The sequence below is a fragment of the Heloderma suspectum genome, chromosome 16 (assembly GCF_057233095.1).
Source record: "Heloderma suspectum isolate Gila_16-S chromosome 16, 16-S_ref, whole genome shotgun sequence".
NCBI lineage: Eukaryota > Metazoa > Chordata > Lepidosauria > Squamata > Helodermatidae > Heloderma > Heloderma suspectum.
The window spans coordinates 10,552,627-10,580,585 of NC_139473.1; the positions used below are offsets into that span (position 1 = coordinate 10,552,627).

General features: G+C 47.3%; 1 protein-coding gene across 1 annotated transcript in view; it reads right to left on the reverse strand.

The window, feature by feature from the left end:
* The window catches only part of NOS2 (nitric oxide synthase 2), a 53,031-nt gene extending 26,259 nt beyond the window's left edge, over nucleotides 1-26,772 (reverse strand). Inside the window, exons 1-13 of the mRNA XM_084822839.1 lie at nucleotides 26,683-26,772; nucleotides 21,882-22,054; nucleotides 16,551-16,632; nucleotides 14,803-14,916; nucleotides 14,239-14,387; nucleotides 8,932-9,091; nucleotides 7,501-7,592; nucleotides 7,279-7,420; nucleotides 5,374-5,513; nucleotides 3,508-3,682; nucleotides 1,695-1,796; nucleotides 546-740; nucleotides 95-177 (exon numbers count right to left, since the gene is read on the reverse strand). Coding sequence (XP_084678965.1) covers nucleotides 95-177; nucleotides 546-740; nucleotides 1,695-1,796; nucleotides 3,508-3,682; nucleotides 5,374-5,513; nucleotides 7,279-7,420; nucleotides 7,501-7,592; nucleotides 8,932-9,091; nucleotides 14,239-14,387; nucleotides 14,803-14,916; nucleotides 16,551-16,632; nucleotides 21,882-22,000 — 1,553 coding nt within the window. The 5' untranslated portion in view covers nucleotides 22,001-22,054; nucleotides 26,683-26,772. The remainder of the gene's footprint in view (nucleotides 1-94; nucleotides 178-545; nucleotides 741-1,694; nucleotides 1,797-3,507; nucleotides 3,683-5,373; nucleotides 5,514-7,278; nucleotides 7,421-7,500; nucleotides 7,593-8,931; nucleotides 9,092-14,238; nucleotides 14,388-14,802; nucleotides 14,917-16,550; nucleotides 16,633-21,881; nucleotides 22,055-26,682) is intronic.
* Nucleotides 26,773-27,959: the final 1,187 nt, after the last annotated feature.

Below are 27,959 nucleotides of genomic sequence, written 5' to 3' on the forward strand. Positions count from 1 at the left end.
ACTACAACCCTGAATGGAATCAGCGCCCCTCCGGAACTGGAGTCACTGGCCGCCACCGCTCAAGAGTCAGAAAGGTTTTGCCTTGGAAACTTACTTGGCCCAAGTGCGGAATTTGACCTCTCTTCTCCTTGGCCTGCGTCTCTCATCTTTCCAGATGTGTGTTTTCCATGCATCCACCTTGAAAGGACAGGGGGAAGTCGGATAATTAAAGGGTAGGGAGAATGTGGGTAGGGAGATATTTTTCTCCCTCTCTCATAATACTGGAACCCAACGGGGTCATCCCATGAAGCTGATTGGTGGGAGATTCAGGACAGATCAAAGGAAGGACCTCTTCGCACACCACAGAGTTAAACTATGGAATTTGCTTCCACAAGATGTAGTGATGGATGCCAATTTGGGTGACTTTCGTGGAGGAGAAGGCTATCAATGGCTACTAGTCATTATGGCTAGATGCTACCTCTATGTTGCTGGGGAACATGGGTGGGAGGGTGGTAATCTTGACCCTCCTGAGATAATATGCTCTGAACCCTGACCGTTTTGCTCACCTGGTAATAATAGAAAGGAGACAGGATGTAGTTCAACATCTCCTGGTGGAAGATAGGAGTGATGCTTCCTGAGATGGGAGGTACGAGCCACACCCAGTCAGCTGGACACCCCCCCCGGAGCCGGTATTCATTCTGCATGTACTTCATGAATGACTCCGTGGCGGAGTGGTGGTCCATGATGGTGACGTTTTGTTTCTGGAAGAGTCACAGAAGCTCAGAGACTCTGTAACGGGGATGTGGGTCTACTCAAATAATTCCTGGAAGGCCAGCTGTTCAGATGCACTCATTCTGACCGCACACGTGTGGTCCGCACCCCGCTCAGCCTGACTCCTGCTCGCTGCGTGCTCAAAAAGCTGCACAAGGCAGCAGTGCTGGAACCAGTGGGGCTCGTGTGAGCGGAGCAATGCACATGCGCTCCAGGATGCACAACAAAATGCTGCTGGAGCGTCTGTGCGTGTAGGGATGTACGGAGTTAACTTACCTTTTCGAAGGGTGACATCCGCGATGGCGGGGAGGCGCTCCGTCCCTCCCCCCGAAATTCTCCCCGGCCAGCTCTGCTCCGCAGCAACTCCGCGGAGCCGCCAGTCGGGGCCGCTCGCAGCCGGACATCCGGCTGCTGGGCTGCACAGGGACACAAATGGCGACCGCCGTAGCCGCCGCCATTTGCGCCCCTGTATTTTGCCGTGATAGGCTACATAAATATTTACGTAGCCTATCATGGCAAAAGACAGCAATGCAAATGGCGGCGGCTATGGCAGCCACCATCTGTATTCCCTTTTTTTGCCGTGATAGGCTACGTAAATATTTACGTAGCCTATCACGGCCTCCGCAGGGACGCAAATGGCGTCCTTGGATTAGCCGTGATAGGCTATGTCATTATTTACGTAGCCTATCACGGCTATAATGAAGAAGCGAATGGCAGCCGCAGATGTGGCCGCCATTCGCAAAGCAGCGCGAACGGCAGCAGGTAATTGCTCCATCCTGCACGCCTTTCGCAGGGTGGGGGGGCAGGGGGCTTCGTTCCACCACGGATTTTGGGGGGCCGAATGTGCTGGCATTCGGCCTCACCGTGATCCGTGGCAGAATTCTCTGACATCCCTATGTGCGTGGTCCCCAGGGCCCGCCGCCTTCTCCCTTTTTCCCACTCACCCGAAAGCTGTGCAGCACAGCAATGTTCACCTCTATCACTGCCTTGTCTTTCCACAGTGAGGACAGATTGTTTGTTTCCAGGCCCATCCTCCTCCCCACGTCCTACAAAGAGACAAGACGGAGGAGGAACTACATGTCACATCCTGGACTTCAAAGGCTGGTGTCAACATGCTACAGAAATGGCTTTAACGCAGTGTTGCAGACGGTAAACCATCCCCCTGTTATGGAAATGATGTAACGCTGCAGGATATTCACTAACATTCTAACTGCTGAAGGGGAAGGACCACTCATTCCCAAGCCCAAGTGTGGGGAGGAGGGGAAGGAGGAGGAGGAGGAAAGAGGAGAAAGAGGAGAAGGAGAAGTCTTGTTCCTGGATCTTGAGCTCTGCAGCCTCAGCACACCTATCAGCATAGGACTGAACTGCCTACGTCTTTGATTCTGGTGTGAGGAGCAGCAGTGTTGGCTAGAGAGAGAGAGAGAGAGAGAGAGAGAAGAGAAAGAAACAGAGAGAGAGAAACACACACACACACACACACACACAGAGAGAGAGAGAGAGAGAGAAATTGACTGAGTCAGGCACCAAGTCTGCTAACCAATAAAATACAAACTGAGTTAGGATGCAATCCTATGCATATTTCGACAGAAAAAGTCCTACAATTCCCAGCATACCTCAGCCAGCATGGCGGTGGCATGCTGGGAATTGTGGGACTTTTCTCTATCTAAACATGAACATAAGAACATAAGCGCCCTGCTGGATCAGACCACGGGTCCACCCAAGTCCAGCATTCTGTTCTCACAGTGGCCGACCAGCTGCTCACGGGAAACCCACAAGCAGGGCATGAACGCAACAGTACCCTCCTGCCCATGTTCCCCAGCAACTGGTATACATATGTGTGCATAGAACTGTGCTTTTAACAGTTAGAAGGGACCATAGAAGGGGATATGATCGGCATGCAGAAGGCTCCAATCCCCGGCATTTCCAATTAAAGGGATCTGGTTCTTGCAGGTGATCAGAAGGATGTCTCCTGAGACCCCGGAGAGCTGAAGAAAGAAAATACTTGGCAAAATGGGCATGGTTTAAGGCAGCTTCCTATGTTCCCAAATTAAAATTAAATTGCAACACCATTAAAATGTAAGGGTCATAAAGAATAAGCAGCTCAAGCAACGCAACCAAAGGCACCTCCCCCATTGCTCAGCCAGATGCCTTCGAAACAGGATGGTTCTGCCCCAGAATCTTGTCTGATCTCAGAAGCTAAGCAGGGTCAGCCCTGGTTAGTACTTGGATGGGAGACCGCCTGGGAATCAGGCTTCCTGCATTGAGTGGAGGTTGGACTCGATGGTCTTGTAGGCCCCTTCCCAGCCCATGATTCTATGAGATGTATGAGATACCAAACTCCTTGAAAAAGGCTTCTATGAGATCAGGATACAGTGCTTCAAAAGTTGAAGCAGACCAGGAGGAAGCTATGGAGATCCTAAATTCCAAAGGGACCCAAAGGAAGACAAGACAGCAGCGGAGGTTGGAGGCTCCAGTGTCAGCGGATGGTGAATCCGCTCCGGGTTTCAGCCCAAACCAGTCAGAACTCTAAGGGAGTTACAGTTCTTGAGGAGTCGGAGTCCTGTAGGAGTTAGAGTCCTTTATAGTTTGGACTGGTTCAGACTGAAACCTGGAGCGGATTCACTGTCCCACTGTCATCAGAACCACCAGCCTCCATTGTAGCAGAGGATGGGGTAGAAGAGACAAGGGGTGAGCAGGGACGAAGGATTTGAGCCAGTGGGATCACAATTCTGTAGAACAAACCTGCAGAAAGGTTACCTGAAGGATATTGTAGCGCTGTGTGTCGCAGAAGTCTCGTACCCCGATTTCGGTCCCCATGTACCAGCCATTAAAAGGGCAAGCTGTAAACTCCAACCCTCCGACCTCAAGGAGCATGTTAGAGACAGCTGGAACGGCGTACCACTTCAGGTCTAGTTCCTTAAACCATTCATACCTGGCAAAAGGATCACACAGCCGTCGATTAAGCTATTTACTTATTTATTTATAGTATTTTTATCCCACTGTTCAGCCCAAAAGACACCTGGAGCACCTTACATATAGGCAGTAAAACAAGACAGTTTGCTGTTATGTCCAAACTGGGGAACCCTGGCTTAATGTTGGTTAACCAACCAGGAAATAAGCCAGAATGGCCAAACCAAGGTACGTTTGAGGACCTGGGGATTGCTGTAGTGTACTATAGCGAATTTTGTTGGATTAATGGTTTTGTACATTTGTTTACTCATTTAAACTACATTTATACCACTTAATACCCTAACATCTCTTAAAGGTGCAATCCTATGGATGTTTAGACAGAGATAAGGCCTGCAACTCCCAGGATGCCCCAGACAACCATGTTGGATGGGGCATGCTGGGAGTTGCAGCCCTTTTTTCTCTCTGTCTAAACATCCATAGGATTGCACCCTTAGAGATGTTAGGGTATTAAGCGGTATAAATGTAGTTTAAATGAGTAAACAAATGTACAAAACCATTAATCCAACAAAATTTGCTTCCAACCATAGACAATGTCCATTCCAAGACATCCATAGGATTGTGCCCTAAGTGGTTTACACACACATACACATATAATACAGTATGAAACCAATATAAAAACAGTGAAAGAACAAGAAAAGACAATAAATACTTAAGCACGACAACAAGACAACTATAAAATGATGTAGTGTCATAATCCATTACAGAGCAGCGTCAGGGAAAGCCAGCGTAAACCAATATGTCTTCAAGAGGTGTTTAAAGCCCAACATTGCTTTCGAACTGTGGTGCTGGAGAAGACTCTTACGAGTCCCCTGGACTGCAAGGAGGTCAAATCAGTCCATCCTAAAGGAAATCAACCCTGAGTGCTCATTGGAAGGACAGATAATGAAGCTGAAGCTCCAATATTTTGGCCACCTAATGTGAAGAGAAAAGTCCCTGGAAAAGACCCTGATGCTGGGAAAGACTGAAGGCAAAAGGAGAAGGGGACGGCAGAGGATGAGATGGCTAGATAGCATCACCGATGCAATGAATATGAACTTGAGCACGCTCCGGGAGAGAGCTCAGGACAGGAAGGCCTGGCGTGCTATGGTCCATGGGGTCACGAAGAGTCGGACACGACTGAACGACTGAACAACAACAACAACAAAGCCCAACACACTTTCTGTCTCTTGAACAACATGCGAGAGGGTGTTCCAGAGCGGGGGCCACTACCGAAAAGGCCTGCTTACATGCTGTTAGTTGGGGACACTCTATTGGTCGTGGACCAATAAGACCTCCTCAGAAAATCTCAGGGGTCGACTGGCTGTATATAGGGGAAGGGAGCCAGTTGCATAGATAACATTAGAAAGATAGAAAGCCAGAGAGAGAGAGAGAGAGAGAGAGAGAGAGAACCTATTTCGATCAAAATACCAGATGGGGTGAGGAGAATACTTCATGCCCAAACATTCCTGCTCTTTTGTTAATTTCAGCTCAATTTTTTTTGCTCCCATTGCCTGCATTTTATCTCTGAGATTAATTCAACATAATTTCACCCCAACGAAAGCTAAGAGAGCGGAACCGGTCACGAGGCCTCAGCTAACAATCTTGCTTTGACCCTTGCCGGTCTGCCTGTTGAGAGCAGGCCGGGTCGCTGTCATCCGAAGCCAAGATGCTTACGTGGGATGCTCCATCGGCACTTCAAGGACGAGCTCTGGCGGCAGTTCAAATAGTTCCGGGTCTTCGCCGTTGGCTTGGAGGATCCATGGAACCACATCAAAGCGGCCATATTTGGGCTTCCAACCAAGCTGGATACAGAGCTAGGAGAAGGGAAAGAAATGAGGTGTGTGTTTTTCTGTGCGTTGTGGCGAAAGGCTTTTAACTCCTTGCGTGCTTCCTGTGGGCCTGCTTGTGAGGGTGCCTTCTTCAGGGACTGGAGGCACTCTTGACCCCCATACACCACAACAAATGGAGGGAAGCTGACTGTGCTAGTCACACTGCTGAGGGTGGAGGGTGGATAGTGGACCAGAAGGTGCAACACAGTCCAATCTGGTAAACGTAATGCGTGTGAAAGATGGAGACTTGGCAGTTGAATGCTGGAGAGCTGCATCAAAGCCAGGAGGAGAGCAGTTCAGAGCTGGTTTCTTCGGAAACAGGAGGGGTGTGTGTGTGTGGGGGGGGGCTCCTGGCATCAAGGGTAGGCATGACTAGCCTGCTGCCTAGGGCCCACATCCCAGGAGGGGTCCCCTGATTTATTTATTTCTTTATGACATTTATATCCCGCCTTTTTTCCTCTTGCAAGGAACCCAAGGCGGTTTACATTCTCCTCCTCCTCTCCATTTTATCCTCACAACAACAACCCTGTGAGGTGGGTTGGGCTGAGAATCTGTGACTGGCCCAAAGTCACCCAGTGAGCCTCCATGGCTGAGCAGGGACTAGAACCCGCATCTCCTGGCTCCCAGTCCAACACCCTCACCACTATGCCATGCTGGCTCTCACCACGCTGATGGTTGCTCCTCTCTTCACCGTTGCAACCAGCTTGTTCACCCACCTTCCCTTTAGCCCAGACAACAGTGGAGGTCAGAAGGAGGAGCTGTAGAAGCCATGGCCTGCTTGTTCACTGGCTCTCTGCTTGTCAAGCAAGCAAGCGGTACCAATGACGAGGAAGTGGAGGAGGAGCAAAAGCAGGTGGTGAGCAGGTGGACTCACTGAGGGATGGCCCCCCGTTTAGGACACCCTGCCCAAGGGCGCTCAAAAACCCTAGAGCCGGGATTGGCTCCAGTCATCGTTGGACTGGAAGGGAAAGGGAGCTGCAACTCAGTTGCCATAGCAATAGGAATGCTGCTTTCCAACCCTGGGAGAGGCCGATGTGATGCCTCGGGAGGGTTAGGAGGGGAAGGACCAGGCAGCATGCAGAGACTGTGATCAGTCCCCTTCTGTGCAGGTACCTCTCAAGCTCTTGTGTCCGTGGAATTCCCCAGGAATTTTAGGAAGCTGCCTTACAGGGCCGGCCCTACCATGAGGCAGAGTGAGGCAGTCACCTCAAGCAGCAGATTTGGGGGGACATGAAAGGGCAACAAATAGTTATGTACTTTTTTTATTGTATTTCTCCTCCCAGGAATGGGGAGAGGTGCTTATGGGATTTTCTGTCTCATGCACCAGGATAACTTGGCTGGCTTTGGAGATTTTGCACCTTACTCGGCTAGGTGGGTGAGGTGCCATTTGCTGCTGTGCCACAGGCAGCAAAATGTCTTGGGGTGGCCCTGCTGCCTTTCAAACGCTGGCTCCATCTAGCCTAGTATTGCTGACACGGACTGGCAGTGGCTCTCCAGGATTTCAAGCAGGGGGTTTACAGCCCTACCTGGAGATGCCAGGGATTGAACTTGGGACCTTCCACATGCAGGGCACGTGCTCTACCACTGAGCGATGACTCCTCGCCATAATGGGCCCATAATTAGAAACGCTTAAAATGTAAGAATCGGCAAGCTGTCCTCTGGATGTGCAGCCAGCTTTGACGAAGATAAGAATGCATGGACTTCGTTGGTCCATCCATTCATTTTTGCAGTTCCTGGATTTCATGCATACCTGTGTGAATTCCACGCTGGCTGGATCTCCTACAATGGAACCATTGGGCATTTGGTAGCCAGCATATCGGATGAGCTGGCTGTTCCATATTCGGAAATCGTGTTTCCCATCCGTCCTCTGTGGAAAGACGGTGATGGTGGACCTGTTTCAAGAGACAGAGCAGATGACAACTTGTCCTGTCATTTTAGTGATCCAAGTGGGATGAAAGAAAAGAGCCCATACCTTATGTTCCCTCCATTCGTTGAATACTGCAGATGACGGCAGAGGTGCTCAAACATTTCCTTGGCGGTAGCACAGCTACGAGCATCAAATACCTAAGGGGTTCCCGTTTGGGGACAAAAGAAAGAGTTAATGGTTCCAGTAAGCTTTCAAAAAAAGGCAGGAAAAAAGAAACCGGTGGAAACCTCAGATGACTCTTAACAGGGGTGCAGAACTCAGGCCCAGAAGCCAAATCTGGCCTCCGCAAAGGGCGACACTTCTTTCCTCAGCTCCACCCCTTTTCCCCAATCACAGGACTTTTGGCTGTTCCCTGGCTTTTTGTGCAGCTTCCCCCACATTCTAAAAAGTTGAAATGCCTCTCCTAAAGTTTAGGTACTAGCCGCAAATATGCCTCTCCTAAAGCTTAGTATGCCTAATATGCCTCTTAGTATGCCAAAGATGCCTCTCCTAATATGCCCAATATTAATAATTAATAATAATTATTATGCCTAATATGCATAAATATGCCTCTAATAAATATGCCTAATATTAAGAATTAATAAAAAATATTAGTATGCCTAATATGCATAAGTATGCTTCTAATAAATATGCCTCTCCTAATACGCCTAATATGCCTCTCCTAATATGCCTTTTAGTATGCCAAATATGCTTCTCCTAAAGCTTTAAGCTCAAATATGCCAGTATTTTTTTAATTTTGGGGCCTGCCCCTTTTGCTTTCAGCCCCGCCCACCGCTGGCATGTGGCTTCACTGCTTGTGAGAGACTTCACTCCTTGGCCAATTGTCCTCCCCCACCTATGATAGGATCTGGAAAGAAATAAGTGCCGTGGGGGCAGGAAACTCCTCGACTCCTCGTAGCAAAACTCCAGTAACAAACTCATCTCCAGCTGAGAGGTTCCATCTGGGGACATACCCTAATTCTGGACTCACTCCAAGGAAGTCTGAATAAGTTCGGAAATTTAAAATTCATTTTCTGTTGCACAGTCTTTGTGGGGGCTGTCGCAACAAGCCCTTGAACGTCAACATTTATCACTAGACCCGGCGCCCAGTGCCAGCTCCAGGTTTTTGAGGGCCTTTGGGTGAGACACCCACAACAGGCCCCCTCCCCTAGTAAGGCGACCTTGTTGCCACCGGTGTCACCAGCTGCTTCTCACCCTCTTTCTCATCATCGCTACCGCTTGTTTGCTAAGCAGGCAAAGAGCCAGGGAGAAAGTAGGCCGTGGCGTCCACTGCACCTCCTTTTCTGCGCCACTGTTTTCTGGGCCAGAGCGACAGGCAGGGGAACAAGAAGGTTGCAACGGCGAAGAGGAGGGCGCTCTTGTCAGTGAGCCAACGCCAAGATGTGGGCCCTTAGCAAGGGCCCAGTCAGGCCAGCCCTGAGTACGCCACAACCTGGTGGGGAAGCACCACTCAAATTAACAAACGGATTCAGTCACCTGTAAATTGGACCACTGGATTCTCCCAATGCATCTTGGGGCATTCCTCCAGGCCTGCTTTGTCGCAAAGATGAGTTCCTCTCCAGTCAACTGATAGGTTCCTGTTGTTTCTATCTCTTCGGCCACTGCTTCCAAACGTGCCAGACGGTCTATTTTCGGTCTGTGCAAAAAGGAAACAGCAACCACGGCGAACAATGAGCAAACAATGGATGACACCTGGAGCGAACATAATTCAACGAGGCAAATTCACAAAAAATATCCCTCTGGGTCTATATTCCACATCAAGGGAATAAACAGGTGTGACTGTAGATACGTAGACTATCGGAAAATGTTCCTACACGGGCCTCGTTGAAATGAATGCGATCATGCATATGTAGGAAGGTTTGTGATACAAAACCAGTTGCCTAGGCTGGTTTGATTGACCCCCTCTTAGGAACAAAACACACATACAAAAAAACAATTCAATCTTTCGAGCAAAGCGATACAGCAAAGGGGGGAAGAGGCTGGGTGTCTGGGTGTCCTGGAATCCAAATGATGCTTGAAATTCCTTATTACCTTGACAAAATGCAGCAAAAGACAAAACAATAAGATATCATTCTTGTGGCACAGATAACAAGAAGCGCTTGATTTCAAATAATTAGATTAGGAGGATTTCTGCAAGTCTGTGCAAATTATGGTCGCAACGGGTGAGGTTAAAGGCAACTCTCAAAATAGCCAGGGTCTCTGAACAAGGAAGCATAATTATTGTTTGGTGCGATATCCAAACTGATAAACCATGGTTTGCGATCAGCCTGCAAACCACAATCAGAAGCCATGGTTTGAAGATGGCTTGGAAATGCTGGTTTAGCATGATGTCTGAACTGACAAACAAGAATTGCGGCTATCGGCCTGCCTCCAGAGGCTGCTGTATTCTGTAGAAATGAGTGAATTTATGAAACCAAGTGTTGAGAGGATAGAACATGTAAGAAGAGAAGCAGTTCTAAAGACAGGTTTGCCTGTTCTAGCTTTGGAAGGTCAAACCATGGTTTGGTGTAATGATTGAATTGAGCCCCTCTCCAAATTTATTCCAACAAAGTCAACAAGCTTGTTATAAGGATTTTTTAAAATATATATATTTTGCACTCTTATCATTTGGATTCAGCAAAATTAGGCTACAAAGCCTTGGAAGCAGTGATGCTGCTGAATTTTGTAACTAGTTGGCTCACTGCTTGAACTTCGCCCGTTTGGAATGCTCACCTTTTAAATGACCCTGACCAGCATTTTACAAATTCACTATTAAGTGTGGAATTGATCAGGAACTTCCGAGCAACTACAACATGTATCTAAATAATGCCATTTCTGTGCATGCACTGAGTTCGTTGGTTTAACCCTTGAATAATCCGGTGTGCCCATCGCTTCGTGTCATCGTTTATCCGGCTCTGCTAGGAGGAGGATGAATTTGCGGATCCCTTTTCTCTCCTGCATATATCAGCCATCAGCAATGGTGAGTAAACATCACATCACATAGGAAGGCTATGTGAAAACAACCAATCAGGAAGGGGGTACATAACTCAGTGACACATGATGTCACCACGCACTACACGTTTCCGAACCACAGCTCGCAAGATGCATAAGAACAACAGAAGAGCCCTGCTGGATCAGACCAAGGGTCCGGCTGGATCAGACCTGCTGGATCAGATCCATCTAGTCCAGCATTCTGTTCACACAGCGGCCAACCAGCTGCCCACGGGAAACCCAGAAGCAGGACATGAGTGCAACAGCACCCTCCTGCCCATGTTCCCCAGCAATTGGTGTGCATAGGCTCACTGCCTTTGGTACTGGAGGTAGCACATAGCCATCAGGACCAGTAGCCATTGATAGCTTTCTCCACCAGGAATTTGTCAACCCTCCTTTTAAAGCCATCCAAATTGGTGGCCATCACTACACCCTGTGGTAGCTAATTCCATAGTTTGACTATGCGCTGAGTGAAGTCCGTCCTTTGATCTGTCCTGAATCTCCCACCAATCAACACTTTGATACTGTGCATGCGCAAAAGCTCATTTACACAGAATGAGTGTGCATTTTAAGGGGAGAACTCTCGTCCGGGCTTACACGGATATGTTCGTTATTATCTGAGGAAGTAACGAATTCACCCAAGGTAAGTTCTCCTATCACTACTTGTAAGTGGATTCCCGATTCAGCGTGGCACATGAAAACTTGTCAAATATATGATTGTCAGTGTCACCTTTCACAGTGTTGATAATTTCCATGACACATTTACATAGATCTATGCTAAGGGAGCATTCTGGAATACTGTGGACAGTTTTGACACTGGGCAACCAGAAAGGTTATCATAAAGCTGGAAAAGGTGCACAGATTTGAAGGGGGTTCATGCCACTTCCGTGTGAGGAAAGGCTAAAGTGTGTGTTTGTGTGGGTTAGTTTCGAACAGAGGTTGAAGGGCACTGGTGCCATGAATGGTCATGGCTCTTTGACATTAACGTCGTGACATTGCAAACTGGGAAATGAATCAGGGAATCTGAGATTTCATGATTCTCTGCTGGTCGTCAATAGCTACAGATTTATTGCTATAAAGTCACCAGAAAACAAAAGCTCATTAGATCTAATTTAAAAATTGCCCCAAGAGCAATAAGTAGAATGGAAGAATGAATTATTTTGCATATCAGAAGCTGCTTTCATAAAAATTAATTGGCGGGGAGGGCGGTCAATTTAAAAATAATTTGCTTTTTAAAATGTTTTCTAACAAAAGCACCTGGATCACTTACAGAGTTAATTTGGAACTGGAGAGATGAGTAAAAGCCTACTCTTGGAAGCATTAGGAAGCCTCAAGTGATTTTTTTTTTCTCCTCTAGCTTTGATGAACTATTCTGTGGCCAGCTATAACAATGTTCCTCAAACACGGAGTCGATCAGGTTCAGCAGAGACTAAGCACCTGTCTATACAATCCACAAAAGGAAAGGGTACAGCTTTTGCAGGACTGTACCACTTTGACTTTTATGGCAGCAGAGGTGGGCTGGATTGCATATATGAATGTTTGCCCCCAAAACACACCCACATAAACTCTATGCATGTAAGGAAATAGCACAGCAGGGTAAAGAGGCTAACTATACAGACTTCTTATATTTTTATGGTGTGAGGAACCTGATCATCCAAGCCAGATCATCTAAAGCAGTCCAAGTCTGTCTGCTAGGATTGACAGTGCCTCTCCAGGTGGATCTCCCCTTCCAGCTCTGTTACTCAAGATCCTTCTGGTGCAGATGCCAGAAACTCAACTTGGGACTTCCTGACTGCTGGAGCAATACGACAATGGAACCAATGACCTAGAGAGGTGGTGGGCTCTCCCACACTGGAGGCATTCAAGATGAGGCTGGACAGCCATCTGTCACTCAGGCATGCTTTGACTTGGACTCCTGCACTGAGCAGGGGGTTGGCCTCGATCGTCTTGTAGGCCCCTTCCAACCCTACTATTCTATGATTCTATGACCTTCTGCTCTACCACAGAGCCAGTAGCACCAGCTAAATATCAAAACGAACTCTGGAAGATTCCTTATGTGTCAATCCAGATAAGGTCCTCCAGTATCTTCTACTTGAAGGCCTGCCTTCTCCCGTAACAGCCTGCCCACATTTTGAGGTCGTCAACAGAGGACTTTCTTACTTGCCCGCCGCCGAGGGCAGTTAGGCTGGTGAGTACAAGGGAGGGAGACTTTTCAGTGGTGGCCCCGCACCTGTGGAATCCGCTTCCATCAGGGGGTTGAAGACTTCTTTGCAGGTCTTCAGGGATGCTCTGAAGCACCACCTGTTTTCACTGGCCTTCCCCGAATCTGCGAGCTGCAGGTTTGACCAGTGAAATCTGTTTTTACCATGTTTTAAAGTATGCTATTGTATATTCATGTCGGACATGACTTAACGACTGAACAACAAATACTTTGGAATGTTTTTTTTATCTTGTACGTCAGCTTGAGAGGATTTCACCCTTAAAGGCAGCCTAAAAAGAAGTTTGAATAAATAATACTCTGACTGGTAGCGGGTGTGAAGGAGTGAATTTGACACCTGTTGCATCCTGACCAGGTGCTCAGCTTCTGTTTTGGCCCTTTGCAAAACAGTAGCTACGAGACGGATCAGGAAGTCCCTGGTTTCAATCTTCCCTAGCTGGTGTTAGGCAAACCAGTCCCTCTCTTCGTCAGCCTGAGTTGCCCTGTCGGCAAAATGGGCGTCCAGGGTCATTATAAAGCTGAGAACTAGGCAGTGGAGGCTGGTGGCCCCGATTTCAGGGGGGCACTGAATCCGCTCCGGGTTTCAGTCAGAACCAGACCGAACTCTAAAGGAGATATCCAAGGTGCTGAACCCTGTCCCCAAAATCGGTTCAGCACCTTGAATAGCTCCTTTAGAGTTCTGGCTGAAACCCAGAGCAGATTTACTGCCCCACTGAAATAGAAGCCACCAGACTCCATTGGACCGAGGCAGTGCACAGGAAGCGCTTTGAGCAGTTGAAAGTTCAAGTCAAATGTTTAGTGCAATTATATTAGTTTTCTGTGTCCTGGGTGTCATCCTTCCCCTCCCTAAATAGTGAACATACATGCTCTCTCTCTCCTCCCCTCTCTCTCCTCCCCCTCCCGCTCTCTCTCTCTCTCTCTCTCTCTCCTCCCCCTCTCCCTCTCCTCCCACTCTCTCTCCTCCCCCTCCCCTCCCTTCCCCTCTCCCCCTCCCCTCTCCCCCCCTCTCCCCCTCCCCCCTCCCCCCTCCCCCTCTCTCCCCCTCTCTCCCCCTCTCTCCCCCTCTCCCCTCCCCCCTCCTCTCCCCTCCCCCCCTCCTCCCCCCTCCCCCCTCCTCCTCTCCCCTCCCCCCCTCCCCTCCCTCTCTCTCCCCCTCCCCCTATCCTCCCCTCTCTCTCCTCCCCTCTCTCTCCTCCCCTCTCTCTCCTCCTCTCCCCCTCCTCCTCTCCCTCTCCTCCTCTCCCCCTCTCCCTCTCCCCCTCTCCCTCTCCTCCTCTCCTCCTCTCCCTCCCCCTCTCTCTTCCCTGCTCCCTCCCTCTCTCCCTCCCTCCCTCTCTCTCCCCCTCCCCCCTCCCCCCCTCTCTCCCCCCTCTCTCCCTCTCTCATGTACACCTGAAGCAGTAAAGAGGCAATATATTGCACTATTAGAGTTGGAACTGGGATAAACTAACTTGCCAGGAAAATGGTGGTTTCTTCCTCCCTGCACACACACACACACACACACACACACACACCCCAATCTGAAAAGGCCCTCAGGGATGACAGTAACAGACCGATTCACAGGATAGGATCACCCTAAGTCAAAAACGGCTCACTCTTTAAATGAATCGTAGAACTGATTGACAAACGCTGTCGCTTGGAGTAGTAATTCGTCTCTGGGGATGGGTCCATCTCGGGGACCTCTGACCAGACTTTTGGGGTTCATGAGAGACCCCTCACAAACTCTAGTCCGGCAGTTAAAAACCTGAAACAAACAAAACAAGGTAAGAGAGACAGGTCAACAAATGCCCTCAAGTCTATGGCTGACGTTAGCAGTACATAAAGCCATCACCTGGCGCACCGGGTTCACCGCAACCAAGCATTTTCCAAAGTCGGGCTTGAACAGTTGTGAATCAGAATCTTTGTTTTGTTATGAATGAGTAGGACCTGCAACACAAGGTTGCAGCATGGAATGCTCCTGTTCAGGATGCCAGCCAGCCGCGCGCTCTTCTAGCCTACTCTATTTCATCCCCAGTTTTTCATTCCCCTTCCCAATGGTCTGCAGCTGTCACTGTTCCGATATAACATAGTGAGTGCCCGATTTGCTAACACAGTTAGCACATATGGTGACAGAGAGTAAGAAAGAAACCTTACATCCATACCCCACTCTATCCTCTTACCTCTTTGGCCTGGTGGTGCAATGCATCTTGAAAGCCGGATCCGTTTTCCCAGTTTTTAATTTTTAAGTGTCTGGGGCACCCAGTACTGTTCCTGGTGCCATTTTGGAGAAGTTTCTGGGCAGAAAAGAAACCCAAAATAAATACATATGACGTTGTTTCTTTGTCATGTTTGGGCTTCAGGTCAACATGCACGGGGTTCTCTCGTCTTATCTTCACAACAACTTTGTGAGGTAGGACGAGGCTGAAAATGGCTTGTCCAAGGCTATTGGGGAAGCTTCAGAGCTGAGAGGGGATCTGAACACACCGTACACACACATACACTCTCTTTTACAGACATTTTGCTGCCTGAGGCGCAGCAAGAAGTCCATCCCCCCACCCTGGCCGGCCCAAGTCACGGTGCATATCTAAGGCCAGTCAACTTATTTTGGCACCTAAAGTACCCCCCCCACACACACACACGCACACACACAAAATTCTCACCTGCAGCAAAGATACATTTATTTATTTATTAAATTTATTTATTTATTAAATTTATTAATCGCCCATCTGACTGGTCACCCAGCCACTCTGGGCGATGTACAACACACCATAAAACAATTTAAAACAATAACATTTTACCATAATTTTTTTTTTTTAAATACCCTAACCCACCCCAAATGCCTGCCTGAACAACCACGTTTTTAATGCACGACGGAAGCTCATTAAAGAGGGGGCATGACGGAGTTCCCTAGGGAGGGAGTTCCACAGAGTGGGGGCCACCACAGAGAAGGCCCTCTCCCTCGTCCCCACCAGTCTAGCTGTCCTGGCTGATGGGACAGAGAGAAGGCCATCCGAGGCTGATCTTGTTAAGCGGCCTGTCTGGTGTTGCTGGAGGCGCTCCTTAAGATAGGCTGGGCCGGAACCATATAGGGTTTTAAAGGTCAAAACCAACACCTTGAATTTGGCCCGGAAAACAACTGGTAACCAGTGCAACTCCTTCAGCACTGGAGTGATGTGATCTCGCCGGCGGCTGCCTTTAATCAGGCGAGCCGCCGCGTTCTGTACCAGCTGCAGTTTCCGAACCGTCTTCAAGGGTAACCCCACGTAGAGCGCATTACAGTAGTCTAAACGAGAGGAGACCAGGGCATGTACTACCGATGGGAGCAGATGGTCGGGAAGGAAGGGGCGCAGCCGCCGTATCAGATGGAGTTGATACAGCGCTGTCCGGCTCACAGCTGACACCTGAGCCTCCATGGACAGCTGGGAGTCCAAAATGACCCCCAGGCTGCGGACCTGGTCTTTCAAGGGTAGCTGTACCCCATTCAACACCAGGTCAACATCCCCCAGCCTCCTCTTGTCTCCCACCAAAAGTACCTCGGTCTTGTCAGGGTTGAGCTTCAGCTTATTCCTCCCCATCCAGCCACTCACCGTCTCCAGACATTTGGACAGGGATTCTACGGCCAACCTTGGTGAAGATTTGAATGAGAGGTAGAGCTGCGTGTCATCCGCATATTGATGACACTGCACCCCAAACCTCCTGATGATAGCCCCCAGTGGCTTCACATAGATGTTACAAGACTGTAACATCTATACAAGACTGATAAAAGTAAATAACAATTTGCTGTCCTTTCATGACACTCAAAATCAGGACCTGGGCCTAGGTCCTAGCCTGATACTGTAACTGCTACACCACGGTGGCTTACAAATCAGCATGCAGCCTTAAACGCGTAAGACCCTTTGAAGTAAGGGCACTGCAAATCCAGACTCACTTCTCTCGCCGTTGCGGTGTTCATGATCACATCCAGTTTCCCGCTTAGGCCATTTGAAAAGGGACCTTCCTGTTCTGCCAAGCTAGAAGAACAAAGAGTGATGTTAAGAGAGCCGGGGAAATGTGTTGAATGTGGGCTGGTTGGACCATGTGTGTGAGTGAGAAAACGTTGCCATTTCGAACAGACAGACAGAAGATAGAATTGTTGTGAACTGCCCAGAGGGCTTCAGCTATTGGGCACTACAGAAATGGAACGGACACACAAACACACAGAGCTGAGAATTGAAGGCACTTGGAGGTACACCCATCTTGCGATCTGATGTGGGGTAGCAGATGTGTTGTCTTGTGGGAAGGCTGATGCCATCTGCTTCCTCCATTTATGTTCTAAATCAGGAGACGGCGTGCTGGTGCCCTCCAGATGTTTTGGACTTGTTGTTCAGTCGTTCAGTCGTGTCCGACTCTTCGTGACCCCATGGACCAGAGCATGCCAGGCCTTCCTGTCCTCTGCTCTCTCCCGGAGTGTGTTTTGGACTATGACTCCCTAAATTTCGGACAGCATGGCCAATAGTCAGGGATTCCAGAAGTTGCTGTCCAAAACATCTGAAGGGCTCCAGGTTGCCAACCCCCGGTCTACATGTATATTTGTAAATAAAGAAAAAAATGCGCAAGTCCCAGCCCTAGCCGGAGAGCCCGGGGATTGAATCTGAGACCTTCTGCACGCAAAGCAGATGGGGAGTATGCAAGAAAGGCCATTCGTCTCCACTCCACTGCTTAGGTAAACAGGAGAAGGTTCCCAAGCTTGGTTAAATCGGGAAGGGACCTCCCTGGGGTGCTGGCCACGGTTAGGGTGATGCAAAGACTGGAGAACCACCCAGACGACCAAACAAAGGACCCACGTCAAGCCGCTTCAGATATAAACTGGTAGCAAACTAGTTATAGTAACGAAACAAAGGCAGGGGAAGTAATTGACAGAAGTTATTACTTTGGGGGATTAACAGGGCGGATATTTCAAGGAGTCCCAGGCTAAATGCTTGCTAAGAAAATAGCTGTGAATTTCCTTGGTTTCCGGTATAATAATGACTTCTGAACTTGTCTCTTCCTTTTCATTTTGATGCTTGCCAGGGAACAGGAGAGGCTGTCCATTGATTATGCTTTTAACCCGCCCTTCCTTCAAAGAGCTCGGGGCTCTTTCACGGTTCTCTCTCCTCCCCCATTTATCCTCACAACAGTCCTGTGAGGTAGGTGAGGCAGAGAGAGAGAGGGGGGGACTATTTATTTATTACTTTTCTCTACTGCCCAACAGTCGAGGCTCCCTGAGCAGTTCCCAACAATTAAAACCATAAAATACAACATGATAAAACGTAAGACTTTTAAAAGCTTAAAAGTAGCATGCAAAACCAAAGTAAAACCCAACAGCAGTTACAACCTAGACTGGGTGAAAAGGTACGTTTTTAGGAGCTGCTTGAAAGATGCCACATTTCTGCCTTGCAAACTGCACGGGGGAGGGTTTTCCACAGTGTGGAGGCCGCCCAAGGCAGAAAAATTGGAGCAATCCTATGTATGTTTAGACAGACTTTTTTTTTGCCAAAATGTGTATAGGATTGTGCCCTAATACATAGACAATGAAGGCATCTCTTCATATTAAGGGTGTAATGGTTCACAAACAGAAAAGGCAACAATAACAAAAGCTCAAATAACATGACCGTTAAATTTATCCTCAAAACTAAAACATAATTTGACTATTTTATTGCCAGACAACAAATAATGTATGTCCAGAAGTATGAGGAAGCTAAACCTGTAAACAACCCCCCCCCATTTCTTTCCGTTCTTTCCCCAAAAGGAGCATCAGGAAAAGGGCCTTTTCTGCTGTGGCACCCCAGCTGTGGAATGAGCTCCCTAGAGAGGTTCGCCTGGCACCTACGCTGTTCTCCTTCTGGCGCCAGGTGAAGACCTTTGTATTCTCCCAGTATTTTTCGCTTCCTAGTCTTTCAGCTCTGGTGTTTTAAATCTGTATTTTAAATCTCTGCATTGCTGCTAGGTTTTATTCTGGCTGAATTGTTATATTGTGGTTTAAATGCTTTCATATTTTATATTCTTTTATCCGGCACCTTTTGGTTTTATTTTTTGTGAACTGCCCAGAGAGCTTCAGCTATTGGGTAGTATAGAAATGAAATGAACAAATAAATAATCAATTCAGCTGCCTAAAAGCCAAGGCCTTCTAAAATGTCCCTTCATTCTCTTCCGTAACTATTGATCAACTTCAGTGGGTTATCTCACACAGCACGGGCAAAACACCCCCTTGCCCTCCCCCCATCCCCAGCTTACCTTTTCCTTTTTTTTTTGAGTAGCTGGGCTCACTCCAAAAAGAAGCACTGGGCTGCAGACACCTGTCATTTATATTTTTTTAAGAAAGCCTCTGGGGCCCCATGTGGGCCGCAGAGGCTTTCCCGAAAATGAAGGCGGTGCTTCAGGCCAGGGCTTTGCGTTGCAGCATAACCCAATTTAAACAAACAGAAATATTAACGATTTCTAAAAATCATGGAGTGTCTGGAATGGAACTCCTTTTACGCTGGTGAAACTGGAAGACCTCTTTCTCCTAAAAAGATTTCAGGAGCGCTTGGCCGATATTCAGCTTAAGGAAACACATGCCACAACACCCTTCCTATGAAGGAGCACCGCTCTGGCAGAACAACTTTCGTGAAGATCTCTTTGCTAGCAGCTGAACAGAGCCCCCAAAGGAGAAAGATTAAGGGGGCAACGTTGATTGGTCAGCTGAAACTTCATATCACTGTAAAGGATGAGAGGAAACAAGCCCTGAGGTTTGTGAATGAGGCGTGATTGGCTGTCGAATGCAGGTGCTGATAGTTAACCCATATTCCCTCCCTGAGGTTCGGCCCTGCTCCTGATCGGTTCTGGCTCAGCTTCTAAGTGGCATTGTAGCAGGCTGTTATTTGCGACTGAAGTTGGTTTTATACTGAAACATTTCACATTTTAAAATCTGTTTATAAATATAGAGAGAGAGTGGTTGGTTGGTGTAAAGCAACACAACAGCAAAGTAACACGGACGCTCTGGACCCACTGTGGATCAATCTTAAGGTAAAATGTAAATAAGTTGAAATCTACCAGCAGGCACTGACAGAGCTTGTAGATACCAGGTTGGGGACACCAGAAATACAAAGTGAAGAAGCTAAGAGCCCAGATGGATCCAACCAAGAGATCATCTAGGCTTCCTGCTTCCACACAGAGGAGAGCCCAGATGGATCCAACCAAGAGGTCATCTAGACATCCTGATTCCACACAGATGAGAGCCCAGCTGGATCCGACCAAGAGGTCATCTAGGCATCCTGATTCCACACAGATGAGAGCCCAGCTGGATCCTGCCAAGAGGTCATCTAGGCATCCTGCTTCCACACAGGGAAGAGCCCAGCTGGATCCGACCAAGAGGTCATCTAAGCATCCACTCGGAGAAGAGCCCAGATGGATCCGACCAGAGGTCATCTAGGCACCCTGCTTCCACACAGAGGAGAGCCCAGCTGGATCCGACCAAGACGTCATCTAGGCATCCTGCTTCCACACAGGGAAGAGCCCAGCTGGATCCGACCAAGAGGTCATCTAAGCATCCACTCGGAGAAGAGCCCAGATGGATCCGACCAGAGGTCATCTAGGCACCCTGCTTCCACACAGAGGAGAGCCCAGCTGGATCCGACCAAGACGTCATCTAGGCATCCTGCTTCCACACAGGGAAGAGCCCAGCTGGATCCGACCAAGAGGTCATCTAAGCATCCACTCGGAGAAGAGCCCAGATGGATCCGACCAGAGGTCATCTAGGCACCCTGCTTCCACACAGAGGAGAGCCCAGCTGGATCCGACCAAGACGTCATCTAGGCATCCTGCTTCCACACAGGGAAGAGCCCAGCTGGATCTGACCAAGAGGTCATCTAGGCATCCTGCTTCCACACAGGGAAGAGCCCAGCTGGATCCGACCAAGAGGTCATCTAAGCATCCACTCAGAGAAGATCCCAGATGGATCCAACCAGAGGTCATCTAGGCATCCTGCTTCCACACAGGGAAGAGCCCAACTGGATCCGACCAAGAGGTCATCTAAGCATCCACTCGGAGAAGAGCCCAGATGGATCCAACCAGAGGTCATCTAGGCACCCTGCTTCCACACAGAGGAGAGCCCAGCTGGATCCGACCAAGACATCATCTAGGCATCCTGCTTCCACACAGGGAAGAGCCCAGCTGGATCCGACCAAGAGGTCATCTAAGCATCCACTCAGAGAAGAGCCCAGATGGATCCAACCAAGAGGTCATCTAGGCACCCTGCTTCCACACAGTTGCTTCCAGGAAGCCCCAAGCACAGCAAGAAGGTACACTACTGCCAAATGTGGAGGTTCCATTTCAGTGTCATAGCTAACAGCCACGGATAGATTCCTCTGCTTCCATTATCGTATATACCAGGGGTAGGCAATGTGGTGGTCTCCCAACATCTTGGACTACAATTTGCATCCTCCCTGACCATTGACGACACTGGCTTGGGCTTATGGGAGCTGCAGTCCAAAACCTCTGGAGGGCATCAGGTGACCTGCCTTGATATACTGAACTCAATTCTCTAAGTGCCAAGTTCTTATGTAACCAAAGTGACACCACAGTCATACACAAGAGGGAGGTTTTAGTAGACTCCGGGAAACAGCAACATTTGCAGAAGTACAACAGAACAGGGATACAAAACTTAAGGAGGCAACCCCCCCACCAAAAAAACCTGAAAAAGACTCCAGTGGGGGCTGAGCATGTTCAGTAGCCACAGAATCTTACTGCGTGTGGGGGCGAGGGGCAGGGGAGAAATGGAAAGCCAGGCATGAGAAGGGTGCTGTTGATTTCTTTGATTGTCTTTTTAAATGTGCTTTTAACTTACTTGATTTTTATGTTATGTTTTCATTAAGCTTTTGTTTGTAATCTGTGGGTTTCATTGTTAGCTGTTTTCAGCATCATTTTTTGGGCACAAAGACAGAATATCAGTTAATTCAATAAGGGTAGGATCCTATGCATGTTTAGACAGAAAAAAGTCCTACAACTCCCAGCATGCACCAGCCAGCTGGCTGGTGCATGCTGGGGGTTGTAGGACCTTTTTTCTGTCTAAACATGCATAGGATTCTACCCTAAATAAATAAACCAGTGGCCACACTGACATCTGACGGCAATGATCTGTTATGTGCACTCTGTGAAGAGGTATTTTCTTTTGGCTTTCCTGAATCTATCGCCAATCGATTTCAGTTACGTTCCATGGGTAACCCCTGAGTTCTGAGAGAAGGAGAAAAGCAAGGAACCTCACCCGTGAACGTTCCTGGTGGTTTTCTCCATGTTATTGTTGATATCCTTCTCTTCTTGGGACTCGTTTTTACCGGTTTGAGGCTTGAAAAGTAACTGCCAAGGACACATCATTTTCTGCATATTACGGGGCTGTTTGGCAGCGCTGAAATCCTGTTAAACAAGGTGGACACCGTTCTGCGAAGGAAACGGACAAAACACTGTTTTCAGGAATGAAGAACTGTCGTTTGGTTAAAAGGGAGAAATGTGTCAGTCTCGTCAAAAGGATCAAATAAAAACTCTCCCAAACTTCTGCCATTAATACATACCACAACGTATGTTCCATTGCCGTCCATGGTGAAGTTAGGTAATTTTTGACTCTGGGCTTAATGGTCTTAAGGTGGTAATGAGTATTGCTTCACTTACTTCAAATGGTCATACAGGGGCCCTCCTCCTTAGATGATAATGAATATGTATTAGTTCACTTACTTCAGAATGTGTTAAGCCCCATGGCAGCAGTATTGCTTACAAGAACGCAGATTTGTTTTCTGCACCCAGAAACACTTTAAGGGCACAATCCTATGCATGTTTAGACAGAGAAAAGGGCTGGGAGTTGGAGGCCTTTCTTCTGTCTAAACATGCATAGGATTGTGCCCTAAAAGTAGAACAGAAAGTCTAACATTTCTGGATTTTGGACCATCTAAAATCAAGCACCTTGATCTGTGCACCTGGCTTCTGCAAAGGATGGCTAAAGCATTTGGGCCCTTATTATTTTAGAAAGAGAAACACCCACGCACACCCACCCACACCCACCCACACGTACAACTAAGTGGGGGGGGCAGCGTAGAGGTGCATATGAAATTACAGTGGATGGTTGTTTTTTCTCATTTGTCCACCTGAGAGAGCAGTCAGGTGGGTGACTACACGTGCCAGGGCCTTCTCTGCAGTGGCCCCACACCTCTGGAATAAGTTGCCATCAGGGGTCCGCCATGCTCCAACATCACAGGCTTTTAAGAAAGCCTTGTAAACATATTATTTGACTCTGTCCTTCTCATAATATGATAGCTTTTGTTGCTGTTTTCATTGCTGATTTTGTTGTTGGTTTTATTGATGTTTTTATTGTAGGTGTTTTTTTATTGCTCTTTGTAATGTATTGTATTCTAACTGTGTTTCTTGTGTTTCATTGTTCTTAATCTCATACTGGTTTTATGTGTTTTACTGCTGTCTGCCACCTGGGGGAGGGGGGCTGCTGCCCTGAAAGGGAGCCAATCAATCAATCCATCCATCCATCCATCCATTCAATCAATATTTGAATGTGTAATTCTGAAATGCTTAAGAAATGTAGAGGCCCCTACCGCCCAATTTTCCGTCGTATGGTACAGAAAGAGTCATATATTCTCTCTCACTGTCTTTGTCGCTCTCTGTCTCTCTCTCTCTCTCTCTCTCTCTCTCTCTCATATTATCCTAAAATTTGGGGATCACCCAATGAAACGGCCAGCAGAACCAGGACAGACAAAAGCCCTGGCAAACATTATGCATGAGCTGGCTTGCTTGAGAGCCAGTCAGCAAGTAAACTGCAGCATCGCCTTCTCCTCCCATCCACGGTTATCTGGGCCTGGGCAAGAAGAAGGTGAACAAACAGGTGAGGCAATGATTAGAGTTCTGGCTCGTTCTGACTGAAACCCGGAGCGGATTTACATCCCCACTAAAATAGCAGCCACCAGCTTCCACGGTAAACAGCAGCTGCAGGAAGCCCAGTGAGAATGGGGACTGTGGTGTCCAGGGAGGGGTTTTTAACCCTTTCTTCCTGCCCCAAAGCCCCAGTGAAAATCTCCCCCCTGCCCCATGTTTAAAGCTGCTATTCACCCTAGGAGGGAAGCTTCCATCTGCAGCGGAGTATGTCCCGTAACGACTTGTAAGAAGGAATTCCCACTTGGTGTTCCTGCCTCAGACACCATCACTAAATTTTCTAAGGCTGTGATCTTACGCATGTCTAGCCAAAAAACTCCCACAACTCCCAGAGTTCCCCAACCAGCATGGGAGCTGTAGGAGTTTTTTCTGTCCACAGGATTGCACCCTAAATTTTCTAAAATGTCTAAACAGACCTGAGATCCATTTCAAGCCTACTCGGAGTAGAGCTTTTAGAGTATTGGCTGGCTCTCTGTGGAATTCTCTGCCAGTTATTGTGAGGGAGGCACCGACATCGGCTTTTTTCGACATCTGCTAAAGACATTTTTGTGTTGGCAAGCTTTCCCTGAATAACCAACTGCAGTTTTATTGGTATAACTTGATTTTAAGTCTTTTTCCTATTTCTTCATTTTCAGTTAACAGTTCACCATTTGGAAATCCTTTTGAAATATAGAGCAGTTTATACATTCTATAAAAAAATATGATCATGGGCCTTGCTTTGGTAGGATTTTCTGTGGTAGGAGACGAGAGGGGTGGGCACCGATTTTGCCTCACCATCTCATGTACTTCCCTGCAGTCTCACAACATAATCCATTTATTTCATGCACTTACAGGTTGTCCTTGATCCACGACGGATCCCAGGGCAGGAGGCATAACATTAAAAAAAGACAAATTGAATCTAACAACAATTACAAGGTAAAGAGCCTTAAAAGCCTATTTAACCAGCAAACAAAAACATCAATTAATTTTTTTAAAAATAAGCCCTGGGCAAACAGGAACATTGCAGCTTTCTTGCCACCATTACAGGGGGAAATTCCACAATGGTAGGGTGATGCCAGTGGGGGCTTCACAAAAGGCCAGTCCGGGCTGCATGTTGCCTCATCCTAAAGGTATATGTTCCTGGGACCTTCCTGCATTCCTAACTGTTACATCCTCTTCCTGGGTCTGGGGTCTGCCTGGGACTGAAGGTGTCTGGCCAAGGTGTGTGTGGGGTTTTTTGGTGCAAAAGTGTCCTTCCTTCAGAAAATGCGGGAGGGCGGCAAAGGAGTTCTAAGGACTGATAAGGGCTGTAAGGACTGATTCACCCAATATGCATTTCACGCAAGCCAACAGTCCTTTCCCCAGGGTTGGGGCTTTTTGGTAAGGAACTGGAATTAAACAGGTTCTACATCTCATCTAGTGCTATGTTAGCCTACAAGGCCTTACCTTAGGGTAAAGATCCTTCAATAATATTTACTCACAGGTCAGTCCGACTTAGTAAGGGCCCCCTGCCGCTTGAATTACTAGCTTCCTTCTTTGCAAACTGGGCCCTTTTTATTGCTTCCTTCCTTTTCAGCATAGCTAGGAAGGATCAGTGATGTATTGCCTGTCAAATTAGTCAGCTCCTATCTCCTCCACCACCCTCCCTTTAATAAGTGGTTTCCTTTTGTTTTTGTTTTTTTTAAGTTTGTAGCGAAAAGGAAAATAATACAAGGAAACTAGTAATTAAAGTCAGACCACCCAGAGAAGGTGCAGTGAAGTGGCTAGGTTGTTGGACAAGAACTGGGGTCACACAGGGGCAAAGCCAGTAAAAAAGAAAAAAAATTCAGCTGAAGATAAGTACATTTAAGCCCTACAGATGTAAATACAAAAGACTCTGGTTGCAATCCTAAGCACATTTATAAGGGAGGGAGCGCATTGAACAGAGAGGGGCTGGCATGCACGGCTTAGCACATCTCCAAGCATTCTTAATTATTCTTAAAATATTTTAATTATAGATCAAAAGAGATTCGTGTCATCTTCAAATCATTCACTCAATACACATCCTCAATACCGCAACAACAAATGTCACTTACTGCAATGACATAATGATGACTAAACAACATAAATCAATGGAAGTTTAAAATGCATACGACACAAGCCTATACGTGTCTACTTGGAAGTACGTTCCATTGAATTCAGCGGAGCTTACTTCTGGGTAAAGAAATTCAGGATTGCAGCCTTAAATTGAGGAGGATGAGACCAAATTATTAAAAAAATATATATTACAAGAGACAAAAGTATGCTCTACAATACTCTAGTTCTGTGGTTCACCAAGAAATAACATAATAACTGACCATTTAATTTGGTTAAGTTTTAGGAAGATTGGTCTTGACAGGAGCCCCCCAAATGTGGTAGGGGGACATAAAGAATTAAAGAGTTTGAGGGTTTTTTAAATCTAAAAAGACCTAATTGTTTTTAAACATCTGGAATACAATGCTATTTTAAAACATCACGTCAATTTCCACATATGACCCCTATTCACTGAAATAACATTTTATATATATTTTAAGTTCCAGCTGTAACTAGGCAATCCAGCTCACAGTTATATTCATGTAGGCACTCCCAATTCCAAGGTCCAGGAAGATCCAGTCAAAGTAAGGCTGCAATCCTATGCACATTTACCTGAAAGTAAGTCCCATTGAACTCAGTGGGAATTACTTCTGAGTAGACACATATAAGATTGTGCTGTTAACGTCTTCTAAGTCCCTGTTTATTTCAACAGAAAAGTTAAAGCTTTTGACTCAATCATTCCTGCTGGAAAAAAATTAACCTCTGTCATATTGTGGACTTTTATTTTAAATTTCTGCAGAATCACCTGTGGGTCAGCATCTTTCTGTCTTGGAACAGGTTAGAGATAAGAGATCCTTCTGTAGTTACCTGCGCCACAATGCCACCAATCTTCCAGGTCTTGCGTGTTCTACAGCCATCCATTTATCATCCTTATTTTCTCTCTCTGATCCGAGTAAGAATTATTTCCTTTCTTGAATTTCACACTGGTGCCAAATTCTCACAGACGAGACTGAGAATCACAGTCTCAGCTGTTTTTCTCCCGACTGGAAGAGCTGGACTGAAATGGTCCTTTTGCCCCAGCTGGCAAGACAAAGAAATCCTCTTACCTTGAGTGAATTTTCAACAGTCCCGCAGGAGAAGGTCTTTGCAACCGAAGCGACTTTCTTTTCAACTTCTGAAGTTATGCTCTGAAGTCTGGGCCATCTACAAAGTGATGGCATTTTGTACTTTCTTCATATGCAAATTGACAGGGGAGGTGGAATATGAATTTTGAAAAATTGGGAAAATCCCTGGGCATATATTTTGTTTGTTTAGAATTGGAGACAGACGAGTTGTTACTACTGCATGACTTCCTAACGGGACATGCACCACACCCATTCTACATGTGGGTATCACCTCCCCCTCTGACATCCACACATCCTTGAAAAATAAGCCAGGAAATACTGTCACTATTTTTGGAGTGGGTCTTGATGGTCCTGTAAAATGATGCATGCTGATCGCCATTCTGTATGCTTTTACTCCCTCTAATAGCAAACCCATGTGGTGGGTGCTGACAGAAGTGGAGCTGAAACGGGACCGCTGAGGAACAAAGGGGAGATATCAGCATGCTTAGGGGAACTGCAAAGTTTGTGGAAGTACAAAAAATCCCACCCCACAAAAGCTTAAGGGTGTAAAGGTGCAATCCCCCCTAAACACCAGTCCAAAGAGGACACAGTATACCCAGTAGCCATAGAATGCTGGAAAATAAAACTGGAAAGCTAGAGTGTTGCAGCAAGGAAGGGGCAATGGGGCCAGGCTGGGGAAGACTGGGGGAGGGCAAGATTTGCTGGAAGCTTGAACAGAAGTTTCCCTATTAGGGGGCAAGGATACACTGCAACATTTTGTTGCAGAACTCGCTTGCATTTGCATGCTCTGCAAAAGCCTGTCTGGCTTCTGGAACCCTGCATGTTACAAACTGCTTGTAACAGTTTCCTTTTCAATAAGAATATTTGATAGGGAAAAGTTAAAGGGGGCGGAGAAGGAAGAAATAGAAAAGGGGGCCGTCTGGGCTCCTTCACACGTATACTACGTACTTTACTTGTGGGACTTAATGGCGCAGAATGTGAGGGCAGGTATTAACCTAGATTCCTCCCACCCCAAGGATTAGCTGAATGATTATCACAAGAGATGAATAGAAATGCCATATTTAGGAGCAGTATACCTGTGAATACGAGGTGCTGGGACGAAACGCAAATGCCTGCTTAGAAGCTCTCAAAGGTATCTCTCTCTGGGCATTGCTGGAAACAGGATGCTAGTCCAGATGGCTCTCCCGTCAGATCCAGGGAGAGAGCCCTCCGTAGTGACTCTCAGCCTTATTGAGATTGTAGCATGTCTATTTTTGTAT